A 26,421-nucleotide genomic window follows, 5' to 3' on the forward strand; every position below is an offset into this window, starting at 1 on the left:
TTTCCGCGTACCCTGAGCGGTGCTCGAGAGTACGGGACTTCCGGGAGGTCTAGGAAGCCGCCCCTCTCTTTGGTATCTCTGCAGGTGTAGACCCGCATCCTGCGGACGGGCGGAGTGGACCGGGAGGGGCGGGGCGGGATACAGTGGCTGCAGGCCTGAAGCAAGGTCTCTTTGGCTGCAGCTGTCTGGCCGAGAGGTGGCCGGCCATTCATTCCTCCAGTGTGGCTGACGAGCGAGGGCCCCTTGGGGGGCTTTTTCGGGTTCCGTGCCCTTACCTGAAGGAGAGACATCCTGCGCGTACCCGGGCCGCTGCCGGCCTCCTCGGAGCGGAGGAGGAGGCGTCCCCCTTCTTCCACCCTGCGGCTTTTCCACCCTGCGACCGCCGCCATGGCTTTTCCTCATCGACCGGACGCCCCAGAGCTGCCTGACTTCTCCATGCTCAAGAGGCTGGCCAGAGACCAGCTCATCTACCTGCTGGAGCAGGTCAGTGCCCTCCACGTCGGGGGCCTTTACTGCGTCAACAGTTTAGCACTCTCTGGATGCCTAGTTCTTTCTTACTGAGTTCCCTTGATCTTGCCTTGGTCCTTGGAGCTTCTGTGGCAGGTCCAAAATGAAGCACTCAGGGAGAAAAATCAGAGAGCAGTTAAGAGCTTCTTGAGACGACCTGGCCAGAGTTATTGGAAATCCTTTTTTTTGTTTGTTTGTTATAATACGGGCAAGGGAGACACCACTAATGTCAGGCATCACTGGAGATGGAAATATGGTTAAAACAAATTTGTCCTTAGGGATCTTACTTCCTGATCTATTCATAGGCATTACTGGGAGCCTATGAAGCACAAATTAGCACAAATAGGGTATCCTGGGGTAAATGAGTGACAGCTAGAGTTCATGAAACAGTCATTTCTAGCTGGAGTAATCTAGGAGTTTCGAGGACTGGAGTGTGAAGATAAGCATACTTTCCTTGGAGATGGGAGAGGGTATTCCAGGCAGATGTACTGGTGGGAGCAAAGTTGAGGAACCAGGAAAGGACAAGGCATGTAATACATGGAAGAGAGGGATGAAAAATTAGTACTCTTGCCTGGAAAATCCCATGGACGGAGGGGCCTGGTGGGCTACAGTCCATGGGGTCGCTAAGAGTCGGACACGACTGAGCGACTTCACTTTCACTTTTCACCTTCATGCATTGGAGAAGGAAATGGCAACCGACTCCAGTGTTCTTGCCTGGAGAATCCCGGGGACAGAGGAGCCTGGTGGGCTGCCGTCTATGGGGTCGCACAGAGTCTGACACGACTGAAGCGACTTAGCAGCAGCAGCAGCAGCAGGCATTAGGTAGCTACTGAAGGTTTATCCCCGATTCCTGTGAATGTTTCAGCCTTGTTTCCCACCATTCCCCAACACCCAAGATTTCTCAACCTTGGTGACACTGACATTTTGGGCTGGTTAATTCTTTGTCGTGGGACTGTCCTGTGTAGTGTAGGATATTTAGCAGCATCCCTAACCTCTACCAGTAACACCAGATGTCGTTAACACACCCTGGCCCAAGATGAGACAACCTAAATGTCTCCAGACTTTGCCAGATATCCCCTGAAGGGCAAAATCAGTTCTGGTTGAGGACCACTGCCTACATGCATCTTAGCCATCAGGCGAACTGAACTGCTGTTCTGCCCTTACCATTCAGCCTTTGGCTTTCCCTGGCCTTGGCTTAATTGCCATCTCGATCTGTCACTGCCCACAGCCTACCCATTTGTCAAAGTCATGTTGAGAGGAAGCTTTCAACGACTTCACCCTCTCTTCTGCTCAGTGTGACCTGTCCTTCCTCTGGACAGATGAGAGAGCAGCGTCGGGAATGGTGAAGCAGGAAGTGGGTGGGAGGGTGAGGACTGTCGTGGGTTAAGTTTTCTGCCTTGAACATTGGTTCTTTTTGTAATTAGAAGTAAAATGCCATTTGAAGAGATATTTGGCAGTTAGTTGTGGGGTTGCAGGATACACGGTGCAGTTTTGTTTTGTTTGGCTGCGTTCAGCAGATCAATTGGTTTATCAGGAGGTATGGAGGAGGAGGCAGTGGAGCAGAGGAGCAGTGATGTAGAACAGGGTCACAGGCGAGCAGGAGGGTTGTGTGACAAGGATGTGACCTTAGAAAGAAGGTGAGGGACTTCCCAGGCAGTCCAGTGGTTAAGATCCAAGCTTCAGTGCAGGGGGCATGGATTGGATCCCTGAGCAGGGAACTAGGATCCCACATGCTGCATGGCCATAAAAAAAGATGAAATATCTTTCCACTGGAACTAATAATGAATAGAAGACAAAAATAGGTGAATATGTAAAGAAATGGCAACTGTGGATATAGATAATAAATAAGATGCTGGGTTAGATGAGGTCTAGTGCCTTTCCAAGGAACTCAAGGAACTCAGAGACTTTTTTTTTTTTAGTAATTTTCTTTATTGACTTATGTCTGTGTGGGGTCTTAGTTGCTGCTCCTGGGCTTTCTCTAGTTGTGGTGAGCGGGAACTACTCCTCATTGCAGTGCATGGGCTTCTCATCGTGGTGACATATTTGTTGCAGATCATGGGCTTTAAGGCACGCAAGCTTCAGTAGTTGTGGCACACGGGCTTAGTTGTTCCATGGCATGTGGGATCTTCCTGGACCAGGGATCAAACCCATGTACCCTGTGTTGGCAGGTGGATTCCTGTCCACTGTGCCACCAGGGAAGTCCCCAGCTCAGAGACTTCTATTAAATGGATGACTGAGTGAACTCTCAACTGAGGGGCTTGTATGACCTGAGAGTGATCCAACATGCTGTGTCTCCTTCAGCTTCCCGGAAAGAAAGACTTGTTCATTGAGGCGGATCTCATGAGCCCTTTGGATCGAATCGCCAATGTCTCCATTCTAAAGGTACCTTGCCCCCATTCCCAGGTGGATCAGGCCCCTCTTTCCTCATTAAGCAGTTTTTCTTTTGATGAATGGTACAAATTACTGAGGAGTAATTACTACCCTTCTAGGGTAAATACAGGATAGCAGAGTTGAGTGGACTGGGAGGGATTGATCCTCTTTGTATTGTTTTTGAATTATTTAAATGTTGATTTTTCTACTGACAGTTTGAGGAAGGTTCAGTGGAATGGTTGTTAGGGAGGCATTTTGACTCCTAGAGTTAGTGTAAGTAGGAGGAAGCCCTTTCAGAAGACCCCAGTCTTTGTACCAGGCTTCAGGTTCCCAATCACACTTAACGTCCATTGTTTTGTTTGATTCTTGTCTGTAGCAACACGAGGTAGACAAGCTGTACAAAGTGGAGAACAAACCAGCCCTCAGCTCCAGTGAACAGTGAGTGTCCGGGAGCCTCGGTCCCTGCACATTAGCCTGTGATCAGTCCTTGGCTGAGATCTAGCCCCATGACATATGTGATATCAAAGCATTCACTTCCCTGCACTTTTACAGTTTCATCCCTAGGTTATGATTTATCCTCCTAATTGGTCTCCTCGTCTGCAGTTTCTCCCTCCCTTGTCCTCCTCTCTCTCTAACCCAATCTACCAGCTCTAACCACATTGATTGAAAGAAAGTGAAAAAGTCGCTCAGTTGTGTCTGACTCTTTGTGACCCCATGGACTATACAGTCCATGGAATTCTCCAGGCCAGAATACTGGAGTGGGTAGCCTTTCCCTTCCCCAGGGGATCTTCCCAACCCAGGAGTTGAACCAGGGTCTCCTGCATTGCAGGTGGATTCTTTACCAACTGAGCTATCAGGGAAGCACTCCCCCACCACATTGATTAATCTTTCACAAATAATTTCCTTGTGATCTCCTCCAGAACCTTCAGGCCTTCCCTTACTTACCCACTACAGTCTGCATTGCTCATCATAGATTCCAAAGCTGCCTCCCAGAAGGCCTTGCGCCCTCTTTCCAGCCTGGCCTCTTGCACATACTCTCTTACCTGGTACACTTTCATGTGTTTCCCCACTCTACACACAAACCTCCGTGCTTCTGGCCACTCCACCCATTCTGCCTGACCTTCTCTCCTCTCCTTACTGTTCTCGTGACAGACACCCAGCCTTCAGAGCCCAGCCCCACTCCTCCACGAAGCCATCCCAGGGTGGCCACCCCAGGGTGATTGTCTCCTCCCCTGGATTTGCATGGAGATCAGTTTGTCCTGTTCACCTGGCACTCAGTCACATGCTGCCTGTTGTCTGGTGTTTGTTTTTATTTTCAGTATTTCTCAACTTAAGTCATGTACACCCTCCCTTAGAGGAACAAACCCTCCTAGATACATGGAGAATACATCCACGAACCCCAGTTTGAAAAACATGTCATATACTTCCTTGCATTATTTTTGAATACTTGATGGTTAATATACTTCATGCATACATGCATCTTATTTTGCCCAATAAACTGTAAATTATTTGAGAGCAGAAACTTCTGGGTCCACCATGAGGCCAATAAGTACCCCCAGCTCATCACAATATACCTGCTTTATGTTTTTTAATTTACTTTTAATTGAAGGATAATTGCTTTACAATGTTGTTTTGGTTTCTGCCATACAACAGTGTGAATCAGCCACAAGTATACATATGTCCCCTCCCTCTTGAACCTCCCTCCTGTCCCCCACCCCATCCCAGCCCTCTAGGTTGTCACAGATCACCGGACTGAGCTCCCTGTGTTATACAGCGGCTTCCCACTAGCTATCTCTTTCGCATGTGGTAGTGGATATGTGTCGATGCTCCTCTTAGTTTTTCCCACCCTCTACGTCCCCTGCTGTGGCCACAAGTCTGTTCTCCACATCTGCATCTCTATTCCTGCCCTGCAAATGGGTTCTTCTGTACCTATACCTGCTTTACTGAGGGGAGTCTTCCGTGGTGAGTCAGCCGAGAACGCTGGCGTGGCTTTGGCTGGGTGAGAACTGTAGCACATGGTGGGAGAGTTGCCATGACTATCACCAACTTCATGATTTTTCTTCACTAGGATTTCCCCCCCTTCTCTCCCATAGGCTGTGCTTCCTGGTCAGACCTCGCATCAAGAATATGCGGTACATTGCCAGTGAGTGTCACAGCGTTCACCGTCACTAAGACCTGGGGGTGGACGGGAACGTCTGAGGGCACGGCCACTAGGACCCTTTCAGAAGAAAAGAATTGTTCAGGTTGGCGGTGCCCCTCATCAAGGCTCGTCGCTTTCTTGCTTCTAGTCTAACATAAGGCCCATGGCTTTCTGGGCTGCATCCCTTCTGTCTTTAGGTCTCGTCAATGCTGACAAAATGGCTGGCCGAACTCGGAAATACAAAGTGATCTTCAGTCCTCAGAAGGTGAGTTTGGACCCATGTGGGAGTGAGATAAGGTAGAAGAGCATGAGGGACTGGGACGGGGTAAAGGGCTAGCAGCTGTGTCTCCCTCTAAGCGAATTCTGTGTGACTGAACAAAATACCTGCCATTGTCTTTTTATTAATGTAGCAGAGAGTCTCCTATCAAATTACCCCAAATACAGACTGTACAGTGGTGAGAGGTGGCCTCTACATGTGAGCGTGTGTGTGCTCGGTTGTGTCTGACTCTTTTTGACCCCATGGACTGACTGTAGCCCTCCAGGCTCCTCTGACCATGGCATTCTCCAGGCAAGAATACTGGAGTGGGTTGCCATGCCTTCCTCCAGAGGATCTTCCCGACCCAGGGATCGAACTTGAATCTCCTATGTCTTTTGCATTTCAGATGGATCCTTTTACCACTGTGCCACCTAGGAAGCTATCCTGCTTAGGAATATAAATATATGAAGTATAACATTGTGACTATGGCAAGAATATTATTGAGTAAAATAACCAATCAGAATTACAAGATACTTTTTAATGTTATTTAAAGGAGCTATAGCAGTTAATTTCTAGTTTTTGTAGTCTTACAGAACCCTTTTTTTCCAGTTATACTTCTAAGGACATATTTGTTTAAAAAGGGAACAGAACAAGTTGGTAACAGTTTCAAATAATGCTTCAAGCCTCCATAACACACAGAAAAACGAAACTGAGATTTTAATGAATTTTTTTCTTTCTAACAACCTATCAAATCAAATTCTTTGACCTGATTTTCCATCACAGGACGGTCTCTGTAGTGGCTGTAGGGAAGAGGAGATCTCTCTTTCTTCCTGAGCTCCCTCTGTTAATTATGAAGATTGGCAGTTTTCCAAGTGGGCAAAGGAATCCCATTAGTTAGAATTAAAAATAGGCCTATAAGATTTCAGTTTTTATTTATTTTTTTGGCAGTAAAATAATTAGATATTTTATTTACAAAAGTAAAAATAAGATTTGAGTTTTGTGAATCAATCAGTTTGATCTTTAAAAGGAAAAATATGGGAAATAATAATAATCAGATCAGATCAGATCAGTCGCTCAGTCGTGTCCGACTCTTTGCGACCCCATAAATCACAGCACGCCAGGCCTCCCTATCCATCACCAACTCCTGGAGTTCACTCAGACTCATGTCCATCGAGTCAGTGATGCCATCCAGCCATCTCATCCTCTGTCGTCCCCTTCTCCTCCTGCCCCCAATCCCTCCCAGCATCAGAGTCTTTTCCAATGAGTCAACTCTTTGCATGAGGTGGCCAAAGTACTGGAGTTTCAGCTTTAGCATCATTCCTTACAAAGAAATCCCAGGGCTGATCTCCTTCAGAATCGACTGGTTGGGTCTCCTTGCAGTCCAAGGGACTCTCAAGATCTTCTCCAACACCACAGTTCAAAAGCATCAATCCTTCAGCACTCAGCCTTCTTCACAGTCCAACTCTCACATCCATACATGAGTTACATATAAAAGATGTCAATTTACATAGCACACAAAAGTAGGCAGAATAATTTTATACAATAAACAGTCATAGGAGATGCTAACAAAGTACTGGATAATATGCCACTTAGTAAAGGAAAATAACCTACACAAAGGTTAAAAATTGACATAAACCACCAACATAAAAATTATGAAAGCTAAACCAAATTGGGAAAATATTTATAAGTATTGCTATACAGAAAACTCACATACACCCATAAGAAAACTTTGATTCTAATAAATGAATTAGCAAGAACATTATTTTAATTACAAAAGGAATGGCTTAGAAACATTTGGAAAAGTCAGCCTCATTAATAAAACAATGCTGATTAATAGATTTAACTTTTTTTTGGACCTATTAATAAAGACTTTTTTCTCTCATTTTGCCTTTTTTTTTAATATGTCAATTATATACATTTTTATTTTTTAATAAAAATTTGTTTATTTTAATTGGAGGCTAATTACTTTACAATATTGTATTGGTTTTGCCATACATTGACATGGATCTACCACGGGTGTGCATGTGTTCCCCATCCTGAACCCCCACTCCCACCTCCCTCCCCATGCCATCCCTCTGGGTCATCCCAGTGCACCAGCCCAGAGCATCCTGTATCATGCATCGAACTTGGACTGGCAATTCGTTTCACATATGATAATATACATGTTTCAATGCCATTCTCCCAAATCATCCCACCCTCGCCCTCTCCCGCAGAGTCCAAAAGACTTTTATACATCTGTGTCTCTTTTGCTGTCTCGTATACAGGGTTATTGTTACCATCTTTCTAAATTCCATATATATGCGTTAGTATACTGTATTGGTGTTTTTCTTTCTGGCTTACTTCACTCTGTATAATAGGCTCCAGTTTCATCCACCTCATTAGAACTGATTCAAATGTATTCTTTTTAATGGCTGAGTAATACTCCATTGTGTATATGTACCATGGCTTTCTTATCCATTCATCTGCTGATGGACATCTAGGTTGCTTCCATGTCCTGGCTATTATAAACAGTGCTGTGATGAACATTGGGGTACACGTGTCTCTTTCCCTTCTGGTTTCCTCAGTGTGTATGCCCAGCAGTGGTATTGCTGGGTCATATGGCAGTTCTGTTTCCAGTTTTTTAAGGAATCTCCACACTATTCTCCATAGTGGCTGTACTAATTTGCATTCCCACCAACAGTGTAAGAGGGTTCCCTTTTCTCCACACCCTCTCCAGCATTTATTGCTTGTAGACTTTTGGATAGCAGCCATTTTGACTGGTGTGAAATGGTACCTCATTGTGGTTTTGATTTGCATTTCTCTGATAATGAGTGATGTTTAGCATCTTTTCCTGTGTTTGTTAGCCATCTGTATGCCTTTGGAGAAATGTCTGTTTAGTTCTTTGGCCCATTTTTTGATTGGGTCATTTATTTTTCTGGAATTGAGCTGCAGGAGTTGCTTGTATATCTTTGAGAGTAATTCTTTGTCAGTTGCTTCATTAGCTAATATTTTCTCCCATTCTGAAGGCTGTCTTTTCACCTTACTTATAGTTTCCTTTGTTGTGCAGAAGCTTTTAATTTTAATTAGGTCCCATTTGTTTATTTTTGCTTTCATTTCCAATATTCTGGGAGGTGGGTCATAGAGGATCCTGCTGTGATTTATGTTGGAGAGTGTATTGCCTGTGTTCTCTTCTTGGAGTTTTATAGTTTCTGGTCTTACATTTAGATCTTTAATCCATTTTGAGTTTATTTTTGTGTATGGTGTTAGAAAATATTCTAGTTTCATTCTTTTACAAGTGGTTGACCAGTTTTCCCAGCACCACTTGTTAAAGAGATTGTCTTTTCTCCATTGTATACTCTTGCCTCCTTTGTCAAAGATAAGGTGTCCATAGGTGCGTGGATTTATCTCTGGGCTTTCTATTTTGTTCCATTGATCTATATTTCTGTCTTTGTGCCAATACCATACTCTCTTGATGACTGTGGCTTTGTAGTAGAGCCTGAAGTCAGGCAGGTTGATTCCTCCAGTTCCATTCTTCTTTCTCAAGATTGCCTTGGCTATTCGAGGTTTTTTGTATTTCCATACAAATTGTGAAATTATTTGTTCTAGCTCTGTGAAAAATACCGTTGGTAGCTTGATAGGGATTGCATTGAATCTATAGATTGCTCTGGGTAGTATACTCATTTTCACTATATTGATTCTTCCGATCCATGAACATGGTATATTTCTCCATCTATTAGTGTCCTCTTTGATTTCTTTCACCAGTGTTTTATAGTTTTCTATATATAGGTCTTTAGTTTCTTTAGGTAGATATATTCCTAAGTATTTTATTCTTTCCGTTGCAATGGTGAATGGAATTGTTTCCTTAATTTCTCTTTCTATTTTCTCATTATTAGTGTATAGGAATGCAAGGGATTTCTGTGTGTTGATTTTATATCATGCAACTTTACTATATTCATTGATTAGCTCTAGTAATTTTCTGGTGGAGTCTTTAGGGTTTTCTATGTAAAGGATCATGTCATCTGCAAACAGTGAGAGTTTTACTTCTTCTTTTCCAATCTGGATTCCTTTTATTTCTTTTTCTGCTCTGATTGCTGTCGCCAAAACTTCCAAAACTATGTTAAATAGTAGTAGTGAGAGTGGACACACTTGTCTTGTTCCTGACTTTAGGGGAAATGCTTTCAATTTTTCACCATTGAGGATAATGTTTGCTGTGGGTTTGTCGTATATAGCTTTTATTATGTTGAGGTATGTTCCTTCTATTCCTGCTTTCTGGAGGGTTTTTATCATAAATGGATGTTGAATTTTGTCAAAGGCTTTCTCTGCATCTATTGAGAGAATCATATGGCTTTTATTTTTCAATTTGTTAATGTGGTGTATTACATTGATTGATTTGCAGATATTGAAGAATCCTTGCATCCCTGGGATAAAGCCCACCTGGTCATGATGTATGATCTTTTAAATGTATTGTTGGATTCTGTTGGATTCTGTTTGCTAGAATTTTGTTAAGGATTTTTGCATCTATGTTCATCAGTGGTATTGGCCTGTAGTTTTCTTTTTTTGTGGGATCTTTGTCAGGTTTTGGTATTAGGGTGATGGTGGCCTCATAGAATGAGTTTGGAAGTTTACCTTCCTCTGCAATTTTCTGCAGGAGTTTGAGTAGGATAGGTGTTAGCTCTTCTCTAAATTTTTGGTAGAATTCAGTTGTGAAGCCGCCTGGTCCTGGGCTTTTGTTTGATGGAAGATTTCTGATTACAGTTTCAATTTCTGTGCTTGTGATGGGTCTGTTAAGATTTTCTATTTCTTCCTGGTTCAGTTTTGGAAAGTTGTACTTTTCTAAGAATTTGTCCATTTCTTCCAAGTTGTCCATTTTATTGGCATATAGTTGCTGATAGTAGTCTCTTATGATCCTTTGTATTTCTATGTTGTCTGTTGTGATCTCTCCATTTTCATTTCTAATTTTATTGATTTGATTTTTCTCCCTTTGTTTCTTGATGAGTCTGGCTAATGGTTTGTTAATTTTATTTATCTTCTCAAAGAACCAGCTTTTGGCTTTGTTGATTTTTGCTATGGTCTCTTTTGTTTCTTTTGCATTTATTTCTGCCCTAATTTTTAAGATCTTTCCTTCTACTAACCCTGGGGTTCTTCATTTCTTCTGTTTCTAGTTGCTTTAGGTGTAGAGTTATTTATTTGACTTTTTTCTTGTTTCTTGAGGTATGCCTGTATTCCTATGAACCTTCCCCTTAGCACTGCTTTTTACAGTGTCCCACAGGTTTTGGGTTGTTGTGTTTTCATTTTCATTCATTTCTATGCATATTTTGATTTCTTCTGTGATTTGTTGGTTATTCAGCAGCGTGTTGTTCAGCCTCCATATGTTGGCATTTTTAGTAGTGTTTCTCCTGTAATTGACAACTAATCTTACTGCATTGTGGTCAGAAAAGATGCTTGCAAGGATTTCAATTTATTTGAATTTACCAAGGCTAGATTTATGGCCCAGGATGTGATCTATCCTGGAGAAGGCTCCATGTGCACTTGAGAAAAAGGTGAAATTCATTGTTTTGGGGTGAAATGTCCTATAGATATCAATTAGGTCTAACTGGTCTATTGTATCATTTAAAGTTTGTTTCCTTGTTAATTTTCTGTTTAGTTGATCTATCCATAGGTGTGAATGGGGTATTAAAGTCTCCCACTATTATTGTGTTATTGTTAATTTCCCCTTTCATACTTGTTAGCATTTGCTTTATATATTGTGGTGCTCCTATGTTGGGTGCATATTTATTTAAATTGTTATATCTTATTGGATAAATCCTTTGATTATTATGTAGTGTCCTTCTTTGTCTCTTTTCACAGCCTTTGTTTTAAAGTCTATTTTATCTGATATGAGTATTGCTACGCCTGCTTTCTTTTGGTCTCTATTTGCGTGGAATATCTTTTTCCAGCCCTTTACTTTCCATCTGTATGTGTCCCCTGTTTTGAGGTGGGTCTCTTGTAGACAGCATATATAGGGGTCTTGTTTTTGTATCCATTCAGGCAGTCTTTGTCTTTTGGTTGGGGCATTCAACCCATTTACATGTAAGGTAATTATTGATAAGTGTGATCCCATTGCCATTTACTTTATTGTTTTGGGTTCGAGTTTATACACCCTTTCTGTGTTTCCTGTGTAGAGAAGATCCTTTAGCATTTGTTGGAGAGCTGGTTTGGTGGTGCTAAATTCTCTCAGCTTTTGCTTGTCTGTAAAGCTTTTGATTTCTCCTTCATATTTGAATGAGATCCTCACTGGGTACAGTAATCTGGGCTGTAGGTTATTTTCTTTCATCACTTTAAGTATGTCCTGCCATTCCCTCCTGGCCTGAAGAGTTTCTACTGAAAGATCAGATGTTATCCTTATGGGAATCCCCTTGTGTGTTATTTGTTGTTTTTCCCTTGCTGCTTTTAATATTTATTCTTTGTGTTTGATCTTTGTTAATTTGATTAATATTGTCTTGGGGTGTTTTGCCTAGGGTTTATCCTGTTTGGGACTCTCTGGGTTTCTTGGACTTGGGTGATTATTTCCTCCCCCATTTTAGGGAAGTTTTCAACTATTATCTCCTCAAGTATTTTCTCATGGTCTTTCTTTTTGTCTTCTTCTGGGACTCCTATGATTCATGTGTTGGGGCATTTAACATTGTCCCAGAGGTCTCTGAGATTGTCCTCATTTCTTTTAATTCATTTTTCTTTTTTCCTCTCTGCTTCATTTATTTCTACCATTCTATCTTCTACCTCACTTATCCCATCTTCTGCTTCTGTTATTCTACTGTTGGTTCCCTCCAGAGTGTTTTTTATGTCATTTATTGCATTATTCATTATATATTGACTCTTTTTTATTTCTTCTAGGTCCTTGTTAAACCTTTTGCATTGATCCTTGTCTCCAGGCTATTTATCTGTAACTCCATTTTGTTTCCAAGATTTTGGATCATTCTCACTATCATTATTCAGAATTCTTTATCAGGTAGATTCCCTGTCTCTTCCTCTTTTGTTTGGTTTGCTGGGCATTTATCCTGTTCCTTTACCTGCTGGGTATTTCTCTGCCTTTTCATCTTGTTTATATTGCTATGTTTGGGGTGGCCTTTCTGTATTCTGGCAGTTTGTGGAGTTCTCTTTTCCTTGCTGTGGGTGGGGTTGGACGGGTGGCTTGTCAAGGTTTTCTGGTTAGGGAAGCTTGTGTCGGTGTTCTGGTGGGTGGAGCTGGATTTCTTCTCTCTGGAGTGCAATGAAGTGTCCAGTAATGAGTTATGAGATGTCAGTGGGTTTGGTGTGACTTTGGGCAGCCTGTATATTGAAGCTCAGGGCTATGTTCCTGTGTTGCTGGAGAATTTGCATGGTATGTCTTGCTCTGGAACTTGTTGGCCCTTGGGAGGTGCTTGGTTTCAGTGTAGGTATGGAGGCGTTTGATGAGCTCCTATTGATTAATGTTCCCTGGAGTCAGGAGTTCTCTGGTGTTCTCAGGATTGGGACTTAAGCCTCCTGCCTCTGGTTTTCAGTATTATTCTTACAGTAGCCTCAAGACTTCTCCATCTATACAGCACTGATGATAAAACATCTAGGTTAAAGATGAAAAGTTTCTCCACAGTGAGGGACACCCAGAGAGGTTCACAGAGTTACATGGAGAAGAGAAGAGGGAGGAGGGAGATAGAGGTGGCCAGGAGAAGAGGGAGAATCAAAAGGGGAGAGAGCAAGCTGGCCAGTAATCACTTCCCTATGTGGTCTCCACAGTCTGGATCCTCAGAGATGTTCATGGAGTTACATATAGAAGAGAAGAGGAAGGAAGGAGACAGAGGTGGCCAGGAGGATAAAAGGGGAATTCAAAAGGAGAGAGATCCAGCCAGTAATCAGTTCCCTAAGTGTTCTCCACAGCCTGGAACACACAAAGAGATTCACAGAGTTGGGTAGAGAAGAGAAAGGGGAGGGAGGAGATGGAGGCGACCTGGTGGAGAAAAAGGAGAGTCCAAAGCAGGAGAGAACAGTCAAGCCAGTAATCTCGCTCCCAAGTAAAAATGAGTACTGAAGGTTGGGTTCTTAAAGGTACAAAATTGATAACATATACCAAAAAGCAAACATTAAAAATCTAGATTAGAGGTTGGAGTCTCAAAAATATAATGTTAAAGAAAAAAACAAAGTCAAAAAATTATAAAATATATATATATGAAGTTTGCTTTAAAAAAATAGGGTCTTTTTTTTTTCAAAGTAATAGGTTATAAAAGTGAAAATTAAAGGAGTAATGGAGGACTTAAAAATAAAAAAATTTTTTTTTTTTTAATTTAAAGAATGATAATAGTAAAAATATATCTAGGACTTTCTCTGGTGTTGTTGTGGACAGTGTGGGGTCAGTTCATTTTCAGATAGTTCCTTGATCTGGCTTATACTTCTCAAGGTCTATAGGCCCCTTCCTATGTAGTCAGTGCTAACTACAGGGTTTTAATCTATTGTACCTGTCACTCCCAAGGAGGGTCTCTCTGTTTTAGCTTCTTCTGTTTGCTGGTCTCTTCCGTGTCTAATTTCCGCCCTGGCACAGCGGGGCGGTGGTGGACACTTTTGTAGGCTCACTTGTTCAGTCGTGCTGTGGGGAGGGAGGGACACTGCAAACAAATAACACTGGCGCGTCTAGCAGTGTCTCGGCCACACAGGGCCTGCCCCCGCTCATGGCGTGTGTGCTTTCCCTGTCTACACCGCTTAGGCTGTAGGTTGCTCTGCCGGGAACTGTCTGAGGCCGGCCCTGGGTTTCATGCACTTCCCAGATCTAAGCCGCTGGGGTTCAGGTACTCGGGTAGTCCTCAGAGGCGCAGTCTGCTGGGCTTGCGTTTTGTGCCCAGGTGCTTGGCGAGCACGGTCGCTGCGACGTATTGCCTCCCCTGTCCCTGCTGCTTGGTTTTCTGGGTGCACCTTCCCAGGCGGATGTCCAGAATCCAGAGAAGTCTTGCTTAGCAATGAAGCGTGCTTGCAGTTTGGTAGAGGATGCCTCTCTCGGGCCGCAATTGCCCCCTTCCGGCTCTGGCTGCCCTCGCCTGCCTGTCTCCGGCGGGGGATGGCCCAGTCAACAGCCAGCTTGCTCTGCTCAGTCCTTTGTTCTATGAGCGGGCCTGCCAGGTGTCTTAGGTTAGGGCTTTTTGCAGGATAGCTATCCCACAGTCTGGTTTGCTATCTCAAGTTAGTTCCTTCAGATTGTCCTCGGGGCATTCAGGCCCCATCCTTACTCTAAGCAATGCAGCCAGTGCCTCCCTGCCCAGCCCCTGCTTGCTAGTGGCGGATGCTGGTGTCTGCGCTGCTTCTCCACTGGGAGTTACCAATGGGCACGTAATCTGTGGTTTTAATTATTTATTTATTTTTCCTCTCAGTTATGTTGCCTTCTGAGGTTCCAAGGCTCGCCACAGACTCGCCAGTGAGAGTGTTTTCTGGTGTTTGGAAACTTCTCTCTATTTTAAGACTCCCTTCCCGGGATGAATCTCCATCCCTACCTCTTTTGTCTCTCTTTTTATGTTTTATATTTTTTCCTACCTCCTTTCAAAGACAATGGGCTGCTTTTCCGGGTGCCTGATGTCCTCTGCCTGCATTCAGAAGTTGTTTTGTGGAATTTACTCAGCATTGAAATGTTCTTTTGATGAATTTGTGGGGGAGAAAGTGGTCTCCCCATGCTATTCCTCTGCCATCTTAGGACCGCCCCCGATTTCAGTTTTTATTTATCTGGCTGGGCAGGGTCTTGGTTGTGGCATGCTGCATCTGTAGTTGATGCGTGTGGGATCCAGATCCTTGACCAGGGATCGAACCTGGGCCCCCTGCATTGGGAGCCTGACACAGACATCACTGGATTTGACCACAGAGATCTAGGGCATCTAGATAAAAAGATGAAGGTGGGTGTGAGGAAGCAGAAGCAGTGGTAGCGGATAATTCTTCACAAACCCAGTGATGTCTGTGTCGGGCTCTTCTGCCTAACATCTCTGGTGTTGGAGATGGCTGCCCATTCTTCCTTGAACCTCTGCCTTTAGAGGTGCTATTTAGAGGCGCTAGTTTCTCTGTTCCCGCCTCTGTGGATTCTGTCTTGGTCTTCTCTGGAAGGTCCTGGACTGTGTACTCTGAATTTTTGTGCCCTAGAGTCTTGTCCTTAGCTCTCTTCTTTGTGTTCTTTTGAACAAACTACCTAGTTTAAATGTAATGTATGTGCCGTGAACCCCAAGGCTGTCTGTCCAGACCTCCCCCTGGTGTCTGCAGAGGTCCCATGGACATGTCCTAAGCAGAGCTCCTTCCTTCCCCTCTCCGCCCCACTGCTCTTTACCTCCACCTGCTCCTCCCCCTCTGTATCTATAGTACTGTCACACCCTTTTCTGAGCTCCACCTGCGGCACTCACCCTTCCATGACAGCTGAATACTCTCTCCTTTGTAAAGCTTTTCCAGTCAATCAAGGAGAAAAGAGCAATTGACTTAATAAATAGATAAAATGGATGGAAAGGAAACAATGTTAGGCCGGATGATTCCAGTGGTCCTTTCTAGATCTAAAAGTCTGGGTTCTCCTGTCTTTTTCACTGGATTCAGTAACTGTGGTCCTCATCAGTGACCACAGAGGAATCCAGAGAAATGGAAAGAACAGAGAAGGGGGTTACTAATCAGCTCCCCTTGTCTTTCAGTTTTATGCGTGTGAGATGGTGCTTGAGGAAGAGGGCGTCTATGGAGGTGAGAGGAGATGGGTGTGAGTGGAAGGGGGAGGATGTGTGGGAGAAGGCCCTGAGGGTTGCCCCCTGCCGTATCTCCTCCTTTTCGCTCGCTGTCTCATTCCCATTGGCCTGGCAGGAGGAGAGTGTCCTTAGAGTGGGAAGAAGGACCCCAGCTTAGACCACGAGTGGGAGAGTATGGAAGGGATCCTGAGGGGTGTGGTTGGAAATCACCCGTGCTCTCTTCCTTCCCTCCCAAGACCCCCACAAGGAAACCGTGTGCCTTCCCTCCTCTGTGTGCAACACAGACCTGGTCCCCAGTCCTTCCTGCAGGAAATCCTGCTCGGAATAAAGCCCAGCGCCCTCAGTGTGGCCTCCTGCACCTCCGCGGTCTGGCCCCTTCCTGCCCTTTAGACTCATCACCTGTGCTCCTCTCTCCTGAGTCACCGCCCTCCAGCCATGGGGACTTCACACATCTGTTCCCGTTGCCTAGAATATTCCTCACCCTACAGCTTCTTTGCTTACCTGAATCATACTTGAATTCTAAGCCTAAATGTCACTTTAGGGAAGTCTTATATCCGTAGTTGGGGTTAGATCCTTGAGCTGTTTGCACTCTTAGGTTGCTGTTTCCTCTTTGGAGCCTGCACCTGGAATCCTGTTTATCGGCTGTGCACCCTCCCACTTGACTGTAAGCTGCAGAAGTTAGGAGCGTGTCCCCAGTATCCCCTAGCCTAGTGCCTGTACGTGCGCAGCTTTCAGTCAGTGCTGTCAGATGATGCATAGATAAATAAGTGTTTCATCGGCACTCTTGGTCGGCACTCTAATGGAAACACACCACTTATCACATTGTATTACAGGCTGTTACACACACACGTCCTCTCCTTATCAGCCTGTGAGCCCCTTCCGGGCAGAGACTGTATCTTACTCATCTCTGAGCATCCCGTGCTTAGTGCAGTACCTGAGGCAGTGGGGCAGGCCCTCGGGAAGTCTCCCACGACTGTGGTGGGCCTTCCCTCTTCATGTGGAGCCTCGTGCCTTTGGCAGGAAGGCTGATGCTCTCTGTACCCACAGATGTGAGCTGTGATGAATGGGCCTTCTCTCTCTTGCCTCTTGATGTGGATCTGTTGAGCATGGAACTACCAGAGTTTTTTAGGGACTACTTCCTGGTGAGTGCAGGGCACTCGGGTCTTGGCATCAGTGAGTGGGGACAAACATGGGGTCCTCTGGGCTATGGATTCAACCTTCTTCCAGCTCATCTCATGTATCATGAGTGATACTGATTTGGAGGTGGAATGCTGCTGACTGATATTCACAAGGCTTCCTTTGGGGCCAATGAAAATGAACCTTCTGAAGCATTGCCGAGACCCTGCCCTTCTGCTCCGGGGCTTCTAGGCCTCGCCCCTTTCCACATGAATCTGTCAGGTTGTCTATAGCTTTGTGGCCCACGTGGTCCCTGCAGGAAGGAGATCAGCGTTGGATCAACACTCTGGCGCAAGCTTTGCACCTCCTCAGCACCCTGTATGGACCCTTCCCCAACTGCTATGGAATTGGCAGGTGTGCCAAGGTGAGCAGTTCTGTTGCCCAGATAGCCCATATTTCACCCACTTTCTGCCCACTAAGGATTATTTGAGGGCATCTGTGATGTGATGTATAGGCTTTTGTTGCCCCAGAAGAGGTCCCCAGAGCAGAGAACTCATGTGGCTAACAGAACAGCAGGACACCCCTGGGTAGCATTCCTAAATATTTGGGGGCAGTGAGATTCTTTCACTGCTGTGGGGAAGGATGGGGAGGGATGGGAACAGATGTTCCTTGGGGTCAAGGAGAAGGATTGCATGGAACGGGTTGGGTTCTATAAGTGTGGGGCTGCAGAAGGGACCTGGACTCAAGACTGAGGACGTGTTGGGCCCTAGCAGATGTCGTATGAACTGTGGAAGAGACTGGAAGAGGAGGAGGATGGTGAAACCAAGGGCCGAAGGCCAGAAATTGGACATATCTTTCTCCTGGACAGAGGTGAGCTGTGCTCAGCGCTCCTCTCTTCATGGACCCGAGAAGACATGGGAATATCGGAAATATAGCAGACACGGTGGCACAGTTGGAATCCTCCAGCGGTGGCTGTGAATGCCAGCATTGACCTGGGGGAGGGAGGGCGTGGGCACTTGGGCCCCACGGACACTGAGCTAACTGGGTGGTAGGCTGAGTCGAGGAAGACCCTCACGGTCGGGGATCTCGATTCCAGACGTGGACTTCGTGACGGCACTTTGCTCCCAGGTGGTTTACGAGGGCCTGGTGGATGACACCTTCCGCATCAAGTGTGGTAAGTGGCATCTCGGCGAGACAGGGGTGTGCTCGACTCCTTGGGCCTCCCCTGGGGAGGACTCAGAGTGAAGTGCTGGCTTCCAAATGGTTTGTTGTGGTTTTGTTGCAAAGTCCGACTCCTTTATGACCACGTGGACTGTAGCCCACCAGACTTCTCTGTCTATGGGATTTCCCAAGCAAGAATTCTGGAGTGGGTTGCCATTTCCTCTTCTAGGGAATCCTCCTGGATCAGGGATCGAACCCGTATCTCCTGCACCAGCAGGTGGATTCTTTACCACTGAGCCACCAGTGTGTGCTCAGTCATGTCCGACTCTTTGCAACCCCATGGGCTGTAGCCTGCCAGGCTCCTCTGTCCATGCAATTTTCCAGGCAAGGATACTGGAGTGGGTAGCCATTTCCTACTCCATGGGCCACCAGGGAAGTCCCCAGATAGTTTGGGGGACCTTTAACTCATTTTTTTTTTGCCTTGCTTGTGGGATCTTAGTTGCCTGACCAGAGATCGAACCCAGGCCCTGGCAGTGGACCCAACCAGAGCTCTAACCACTGGACTGCCAGGGAAGTCCTGGGGACACCTTTCATGGCAGTTCAGGAAAGGGTGGGGAAGGAAGGCTCCTTGGAGATCCTCAGAGCTGTCCCCTCTGTTCTTAAAGGGAGTGTTGACTTTGGCCCGGAAGTCACGTCCTCTGACAAGAGCCTGAAGGTGCTGCTCAATGCTGAGGACAAGGTGAGGACGCAGATGCCCGCAGACGATTTCCCGGGCTGCTGCCACCACGAGGCTGCGGGCCCCCGTGCTGGGAGGGGAGGCCGAGTCCCTGGAGGGAGGGCCATCCCGCCAGCTGAGAGGGCACCCCAGGGCACACAGCAGGGATCTGACACATCCTCATCGAAACCGGCTCAGCTTTCTCTGCTAGAACCGCTGAGCGCGCGCCCTGTGCTGTCACTGCGCGGAGGAGGCAGGAAGACGGGAGGTCTGAGTCTGTGCAGTCATCTGTTCCTGTCGCATTCCCCTCACAGGTGTTTAATGAGATCCGGAACGAGCACTTCTCCAATGTCTTCGGCTTCCTGAGCCAGAAGGCCCGGAACCTGCAGGCCCAGTATGATGTGAGGCTCCCACCTGGGGCCTCTGTCTGTTCCCTCGGTGGCTCCCCAGGCTGCTGCTGCTGACGCCCCTGATGCTACTATGGGGCGGGGGTTGCGGGGGGACCTGCGGGTGGGCAGTGGTCACTCCTGTGTGAGGGCAGAAGGCCTGACCTCTCCGGCATGTCCCCACAGCGCCGGAGAGGCATGGACATCAAGCAGATGAAGAACTTTGTGTCCCAGGAGCTCAAGGGGCTGAAACAGGAGCACCGCCTGCTGAGCCTCCGTATGTTTCAGCTTGAGGCCAGGGTGAGGGGAGGGCTGCAGAGGAGCTCTGCCTCTGGGAGGAGATCCCATTCATGTATCAAATAGTGCTTTTTTTAAAAAAAAAAATTATTTTAATAATATCAGTGTTTCTGGTTGCTTTTTTAAAAAATTATTTATTTATTTGGCTGTACTGACCTTATGGCGGCATGTGGGATCTAGTTCCCTGACCAAGGGTCGAGCCTGGGCTCCCCTGTGTTGGGAGTGTTAGCCACTGGTCCACCAAGGAAGTCCCGAATAGTGCTCTTATTTGCCCCGAAATGGGAAGAAGTGCTCCTGCACTTTGCCTGAAGAAGTTTTTATTCTCCTGAACAGTAAAGAGACCTCCTTCCAGAAACAGGAATGTGTCAGCTCCCCTTTTGTCCCGTCTGCAGATATCGGGGCCTGTGAATCCATCATGAAGAAGAAAACCAAGCAGGACTTCCAGGAGCTCATCAAGACTGAGCATGGTGACTTGGCTACCTCTCCTGCTTCCGCTTCCTGGACTCCCAGCCCCAGCCCACCCTGAAAAGATGCTCTTTGGCACTGTCCAATGCTGGCTCCTGCTAGAAGTTCTGGGGGCCCCTTAACCCACCCCAAAAAGGATGGAGAAAGAGATGGAGAGACAGATGCCCGTTAGCATAGATGGCAACAAGCTGAGCCACTCCCCCAGTAACAGGCTCTCCTCTGATTCCTTGCAGCGCTGCTGGAGGGGTTCAACATCCGGGAGAGCACCAGCTACATTGAAGAGCACATAGACCGGCAGGTGAGGCGGGGCGGCGCGGAGCAGGGAGCAGGGAGCGGTGGGGCCCAAGCAGAGGAAGAAGAGAGAACGCGTGTTACAAAACTCGAATTCCCCCTGACTCTTTCTTCCTGTGCAGGTGTCACCCATAGAAAGCCTCCGTCTTATGTGCCTTTTGTCCATCACGGAGAATGGTGAGTCCCAGGGACCATAGGTTGAAAAGCTGTACCTTAGGGACAGAAAAAGTCATTTTGAAAGAAAGAAATGTCCTAGCAGACAACATTCCCCTGTAATCTCATGGATTCTATCCCCTGTAATAAAGCAGGTTTTTGTTTGGGGTGAAACATCCCCAGGTCATTAAGGTGATTTATTGTTCCGGCCCTAAGGAGGTCTGCATCTCGTCCTCTTCTCTGCAATAAGGCCTGTCCCATCGTAGGACTGTCAAGGGCAGAGCTGAGCAGCATGTCTCTCATTATTCCATCTGGCCTCCTACCCTCAACACGATTTCATAATCAAGATACAGTTCAGGAAAAACCAATTTCATAAGCATTTTAGAAGCTCGGATTCTGCAGCTTTTCATGGCAAATTGTTCTGAGTTTTGAAGTCTTCCAGTTTACAAATATTTTTAAAATTTGTTTATTTTTGGCTGCACTGGGTCTTTGTTGCCGCAGGGTGCTCTTGTTGTGGCACACGGGCTTACTTGCTTCACAGCGTGTGCCCCCTGCATTGGCAGGTGCGTTCCTAACCACTGGACCACCAGCGAAGTCTCAGCAAATATTCTTTAAGGTTGCTTTTACCCAAAGAAGTCATTTGCTTATTCTAAATCCCCTTATTGTAGTTGGAAGCCCATTTCCTCTTACATCTAAGAGTTCCCTGTTGCACTTTGGGAACCCATGTGGACACTTCTCCCATTCCTCACTTGCTGTTAAGCAATTCCTGGGAGGACTGGCCCCTAGCCAGGGAAACACACACAGGAAGGCCCTTCTCCCTGTGCTTGCATTCCCCTCCCCGACCCCCATGGATGAAATTGGCATTTGTCAGTATCCCTTCTCCAGGGCTCTTTCTTGGAACCCTCAGATCCAGGCTTTATCTTTCAAAAAGCAGGCTTCAGTTGAGGAGTCAATTTAGAATTGACTACACAGGATGCAAAGTTAATATCAAGTCCAACTCCTTCCTTCTCACTCAGTTCAGTTCGGTTGTGCAGTCATGTCCGACTCTTTGTGACCCCATGAATCGCAGCACGGCAGGCCTCCCTGTCCATCACCAACTCCTGGAGTTCACCCAAACTCATGCCAATAGAGTCGGTGATGCCATCCAGCCATCTCATCCTCTGTCATCCCCTTCTCCTCCTGCCCCCAGTCCCTCCCAGTATCAGGGTCTTTTCCAGTGAGTCAGCTCTTCTCATGAGGTGGCCAAAGTATTGGAGTTTCAGCTTCAGCATCAGTCCTTCCAATGAACACCCAGGACTGATCTCCTTTAGGATGGACTGGTTGGATCTCCTTGCAGTCCAAGGGACTCTCAAGAGTCTTCTCCAACACCACAGTTCAACAGCATCAATTCTTCAGTGCTCAGCTTTCTTCACAGTCCAACTCTCACATTCACACATGACCACTGGAAAAACCATAGCCTTGACTATATGGACTTTTGTTGGCAAAGTAATGTCTCTGCTTTTGAATATGCTATCTAGGTTGGTCATAACTTTCCTTCCAAGGAGTAAGCATCTTTTAATTTCATGGATGCAATCACCACCTGCAGTGATTTTGGAGCCTAAAAAAATAAAGTCTGACACTGTTTCCACTGTTTCCCCATCTATTTCCCATGAAGTGATGGGACCGGATGCCATGATCTTCGTTTTCTGACTGTTGAGCTTTAAGCCAACTTTTTCACTCTCCTGTTTCACTTTCATCAAGAGGCTTTTTAGTTCCTCTTCACTTTCTGCCAGAAGGGTGGTGTCATCTGCATATCTGAGGTGATTAATATTTCTCCCGGCAATCTTGATTCCAGCTTGTGCTTCTTCCAGCCCAGCGTTTCTCATGATGTACTCTGCATATAAGTTAAACAAGCAGGGTGACAATATACAGCCTTGACGTACTCCTTTTCCTACTTGGAACCAGTCTGTTGTTCCATGTCCGGTTCTAACTGTTGCTTCCTGACCTGTATACAGATTTCTCAAGAGGCAGGTCAGGTGGTCTGGTATTCCCATCTCTTTCAGAATTTTCCACAGTTTATTGTGATCCACACAGTCAAAGGCTTTGGCATAGTCAACAAAGCAGAAATAGATGTTTTTCTGGAACTCTCTTGCTTTTCCCATGATCCAGAGGATGTTGGCAATTTGATCTCTGGTTCCTCTGCCTTTTCTAAAACCAGCTTGAACATCCTTCTCATTAGGGTTTGTGTTTTTTTCCTGCGGGGAGGAGGGTTTGTTGATTGGTGGGTTTGGCTGTACACGTTAGGACACCTCAACTGGCTCCTGAACCTTTACCTTTCTTACCCTCAGGTTTGATCCCCAAGGATTACCGATCCCTGAAAACCCAGTACCTGCAGGTAAGGCCAGGAGAATGTGTTCTTGAGGGAATTCGATGGACATTTTTGAAAGAGTTGAAGAAGAAATAGCCCCTTTCCGGTCCTGGTTACCCTTCTGTTCCCATGCGGCCTCCCTCCCAGCACAGACACCCTTCCCACTGCCCTCATTTCACTCTGCTCCCCGCTTTATGTGGCTAGTGCGGGAGGGAATTTGAACAGTTCAGCTGTTGGAACCAGTGGTGAGTTCTTGGCCTTGGACTCTCACTTCAGCTCCTTATGAGGCATCTATACAGCTTTCCTTCCAGGTCCTTCTGAAGTCCTGCCTCCTCTGTGAAGCCTTCCCCACCTCCTCCCATCCATAATTTTCTGTGTTCTTTAATTGTTTCGTGCTGCTTTTATTGTCTGTTTGGTATTTGGTTATTTCCGATGTGACTTCCCCAGCACAGCACTGTAAAGCAGTTATCCCCCAACTGAAAAAAAAAAAAAATTCTTCCCCACAAACAAGTGTGGGCTTCTCAGGACACAGAACACATAATCCTCCTCTCGCCCACCTCCGTATCACCTCACAGGGCTAGGCCCTTGGTGGATGCTTGGTAGAGAGCTGAATTGCATTTTGTTCAGAGCTATGGCCCCGAGCACCTGCTGACCTTCTCCAACCTGCGGCGAGCTGGGCTCCTAACAGAGCAGGCCCCGGGAGACACCCTCACGGCCGTGGAGAGTAAAGTGAGCAAGCTGGTGACGGACAAGGCCGCAGGTGAGCAGGGAGCGCAGGTAGCCCCTTCTGCCCCCACTGGCCCTTGGTGCCTCTTCTCTCAACATGCGGAGCATGCTGGCCAAGGAGAGAATGAGCTGAGGGAGGAGAAGGCAATTCCTTACTGTCACTGCCCTTACCGCCACTCCTCCTGCTTTCCCGTTAGAACAGCTTCCAGTTAGTAAACACTGATGTGCTAAGCCTTTTAGATACACTTTTTCATGTAATCCTCCCAAACCTTCTCCATGGTAAGTTGTATTATCTCCATTTTACACATGTGGAAACTGAGGCAGAGGGAGGTTAAGTGACTTGTTCAGGGCCCCTCAGTCAGTCAGGTTTGACTCCAAAGGCCACACCCTTAACCAGTAAACTGTAGCTCACCCTGTAGATTGCATTTAGTAGAGGGTTGGTGCCCTATAGAAGGAGGAAGACTGTGGGTGGGGAGAGAAAGGTCTTGCATGTCTTGATGGGTTTCAGGGAACTGTAGGTGATCTGCTTTGAGGAGGTGTGATAGGTCCTGCTCTTTGAGGAGAGGCGGTCCTGTCACTTCCTGAATGGTATCACCCACGGCAGCATAAATTTAATCCATAAACCTTAGATAAAACCCAGCACAGATTTCTTTCCCAGGAAAGATTACTGATGCCTTCAGTTCCCTGGCCAAGAGAAGCAATTTCCGAGCCATCAGTAAGAAGCTGAATTTGGTATGTGGATCAGGAGTGGCTAGGGGAGGCAGTGGGTTCAGTCCTTTGTGGAGTACTTTGAGCCCACAAAACCCTTTCTGTTACTTTGTTTTTATAAAGATCCTTTTGTTTGGGAACTTCCCTGGTGGTTCAGTGGTTCAGACTCCATGCTTCTAAAGCAGAGGTGTGGGTTCAGTCCCTGGTCAGAGAGCTAAGTTCCCACATGCTACCAAAATGCAGCCAAAAACTAAAAATTAAAGGAAGAAGATTCTTTTGTTTGGTAGCATTATAGCATGAGTTTAATAATGAGACAAGACACAAAGGTTCATTCATTTAGTAAACATGTAACACATACCTGTGAGTATCAGAGAATGTGCCAAGTGCCGCTTCAGTGACAGGCGTGTCCCATGTCGCTGCTGGAGGGTCACAAAGGGGCACTCTTGCCAGGGCACACGGGCCCTCATTCAGCAGAACTGGCAGGTACTGAACAGCTTCCATCTTTGACTATGGAGTCTTTCCCCGCCCCCGCAAGGCTATTGCTGCTTCTCCCTTTAGTTGAAGTAAGAACTGCTCTTAGGGGTACACCACTTTGCTCTGACTCGGTAAAGGACTGGAAGGCCGAGTTGCCATTCGCCTCCTGTGTTCCCCTTTACCCTCCAGATCCCACGCGTGGATGGCGAGTATGACCTGAAAGTGCCGCGTGACATGGCGTACGTGTTCAGCGGTGCGTACGTGCCCCTCAGCTGCCGAATCATCGAGCAGGTGAGAACGTGGCCCCCTCCCATTCATACTTCATGCTCTCTGCTTTCTCTTCGTCCCTGGCCTGGCCCAGCTTGTAACTACCCGAGCAGCTAGCAAGAAACGTGACAGTCTGGCTGCCGCTGGACTTGAAACTAGCGCTTGTGCCTTCCCAGGTGCTGGAGCGGCGGGGCTGGCAGGGCCTGGACGAAGTGGTGCGGCTGCTCAACTGCAGTGAGCTGGCCTTCACAGGTGCATGGCCTTCCTTGCCCAGTGGGGGCGGGTGAGACAAGGGGAGGGTGCGAGGCACCACCCAGTACGAGCCTGCGTGGCCAGTGAAGAGCCGAGGCTGGTCCGGTCTTTGCAGACATGACCAAGGACGACAAGGCCTCCAGCGAGTCCCTGCGCCTCATCTTGGTGGTGTTCTTGGGTGGCTGCACGTTCTCTGAGATCTCAGCCCTCCGGTTCCTGGGCAGAGAGAAAGGTGAGAACAGGCCTCCATGGGATCTGGGGGGCCAAGGGCAGAGACGTCAGAAAGGCTTCTTTACAGGCCTCTGGGTACCACCTGCTGCCGTCTTGCTGGGGGCCGAACAGCAGGGAGCCCTGTTCCACCCAGCATGGCAAGTTGCTGGGCCCGAGAGTGTGGTGCTGGTGCACCTGTGACTACAGACTGGTGCTCTGACCCAGCCCGGCTGTGGAACTGGAGGGGCCCCACATGGCTGGTGTCGGGGGCTCAAATCTGCCCTCGGTCACGTTTCGTGGCGCTTTTACTCCTTAGGGTACAGGTTCATTTTTCTGACGACAGCAGTCACCAACAGTGCCCGCCTCATGGAGGCCATGAGCGAGGTGAAAGCCTGAAATTTTCCCTGCCAGTGTTGATGTCTTCCCTGGACGTGTTCCTCAGTGGGATGCAGGAGTCTGACTCGCAGCTGCTAAGAAGATGTCTACCAACCACCCTCCTAAGAGCTGGGGGGCAGGGAACTCACTTGGGATCTAGAGAACCTGAGGAGAGAGTTCACCTCCTGCCCCCAGGATGTTTTTTTTTGTTCATGAAGTACAGCCCCTGCTAATAAGATAAGGAGGATCTTTTTCTAAATCCTCTTTGAGTATCACTGTAAATAAAGCCTCTACTCTCAATGTATTATGTTTAGTTCTGGACAGGCACTTCCACAGTTTATCGGGGGGAGGTAGAGGGGGCTTTATATAGCAGCTTCGCGTGCTCCACGGCTGGGACTGGGTAGTTTCTCTGGGCCTGTTCTGTTTCTTCCTTGAAACTTGCCCTGTAATTCACTTTCCTCAATCATAAAACAGGGATTAGATGATCAGTAAGCACCCTTCCAATTCTAAAATTCTGTGACTCATT

At 46.8% G+C, this 26,421-nt stretch overlaps 1 protein-coding gene across 2 annotated transcripts; it reads left to right on the plus strand.

Moving 5' to 3' along the window:
- Positions 1-26,199, plus strand: VPS33B (VPS33B late endosome and lysosome associated). Of its 2 annotated transcripts, XM_070358280.1 has the most exons (24): positions 8-72; positions 182-483; positions 2,809-2,889; positions 3,254-3,315; positions 4,971-5,020; positions 5,215-5,282; positions 15,905-15,950; positions 17,000-17,094; positions 17,388-17,492; positions 17,842-17,938; positions 18,165-18,242; positions 18,895-18,968; positions 19,259-19,345; positions 19,517-19,607; positions 20,020-20,094; positions 20,326-20,390; positions 20,506-20,560; positions 22,864-22,910; positions 23,511-23,643; positions 24,268-24,341; positions 24,981-25,082; positions 25,235-25,310; positions 25,426-25,542; positions 25,837-26,199. In XM_070358280.1, exons 2-24 carry the CDS (start codon positions 388-390, stop codon positions 25,914-25,916), a joined length of 1,854 nt encoding a protein of 617 aa, XP_070214381.1. In that variant the 5' UTR covers positions 8-72; positions 182-387; the 3' UTR covers positions 25,917-26,199. The 2 variants fall into 2 exon arrangements, with proteins under 2 accessions (XP_005895218.1, XP_070214381.1); XM_005895156.3 differs by having other exon boundaries at positions 1-483.
- The last annotated feature ends 222 nt before the right edge of the window (positions 26,200-26,421 follow it).

Source organism: Bos mutus, chromosome 21, assembly GCF_027580195.1.
Source record: "Bos mutus isolate GX-2022 chromosome 21, NWIPB_WYAK_1.1, whole genome shotgun sequence".
NCBI classification, from domain to species: domain Eukaryota; kingdom Metazoa; phylum Chordata; class Mammalia; order Artiodactyla; family Bovidae; genus Bos; species Bos mutus.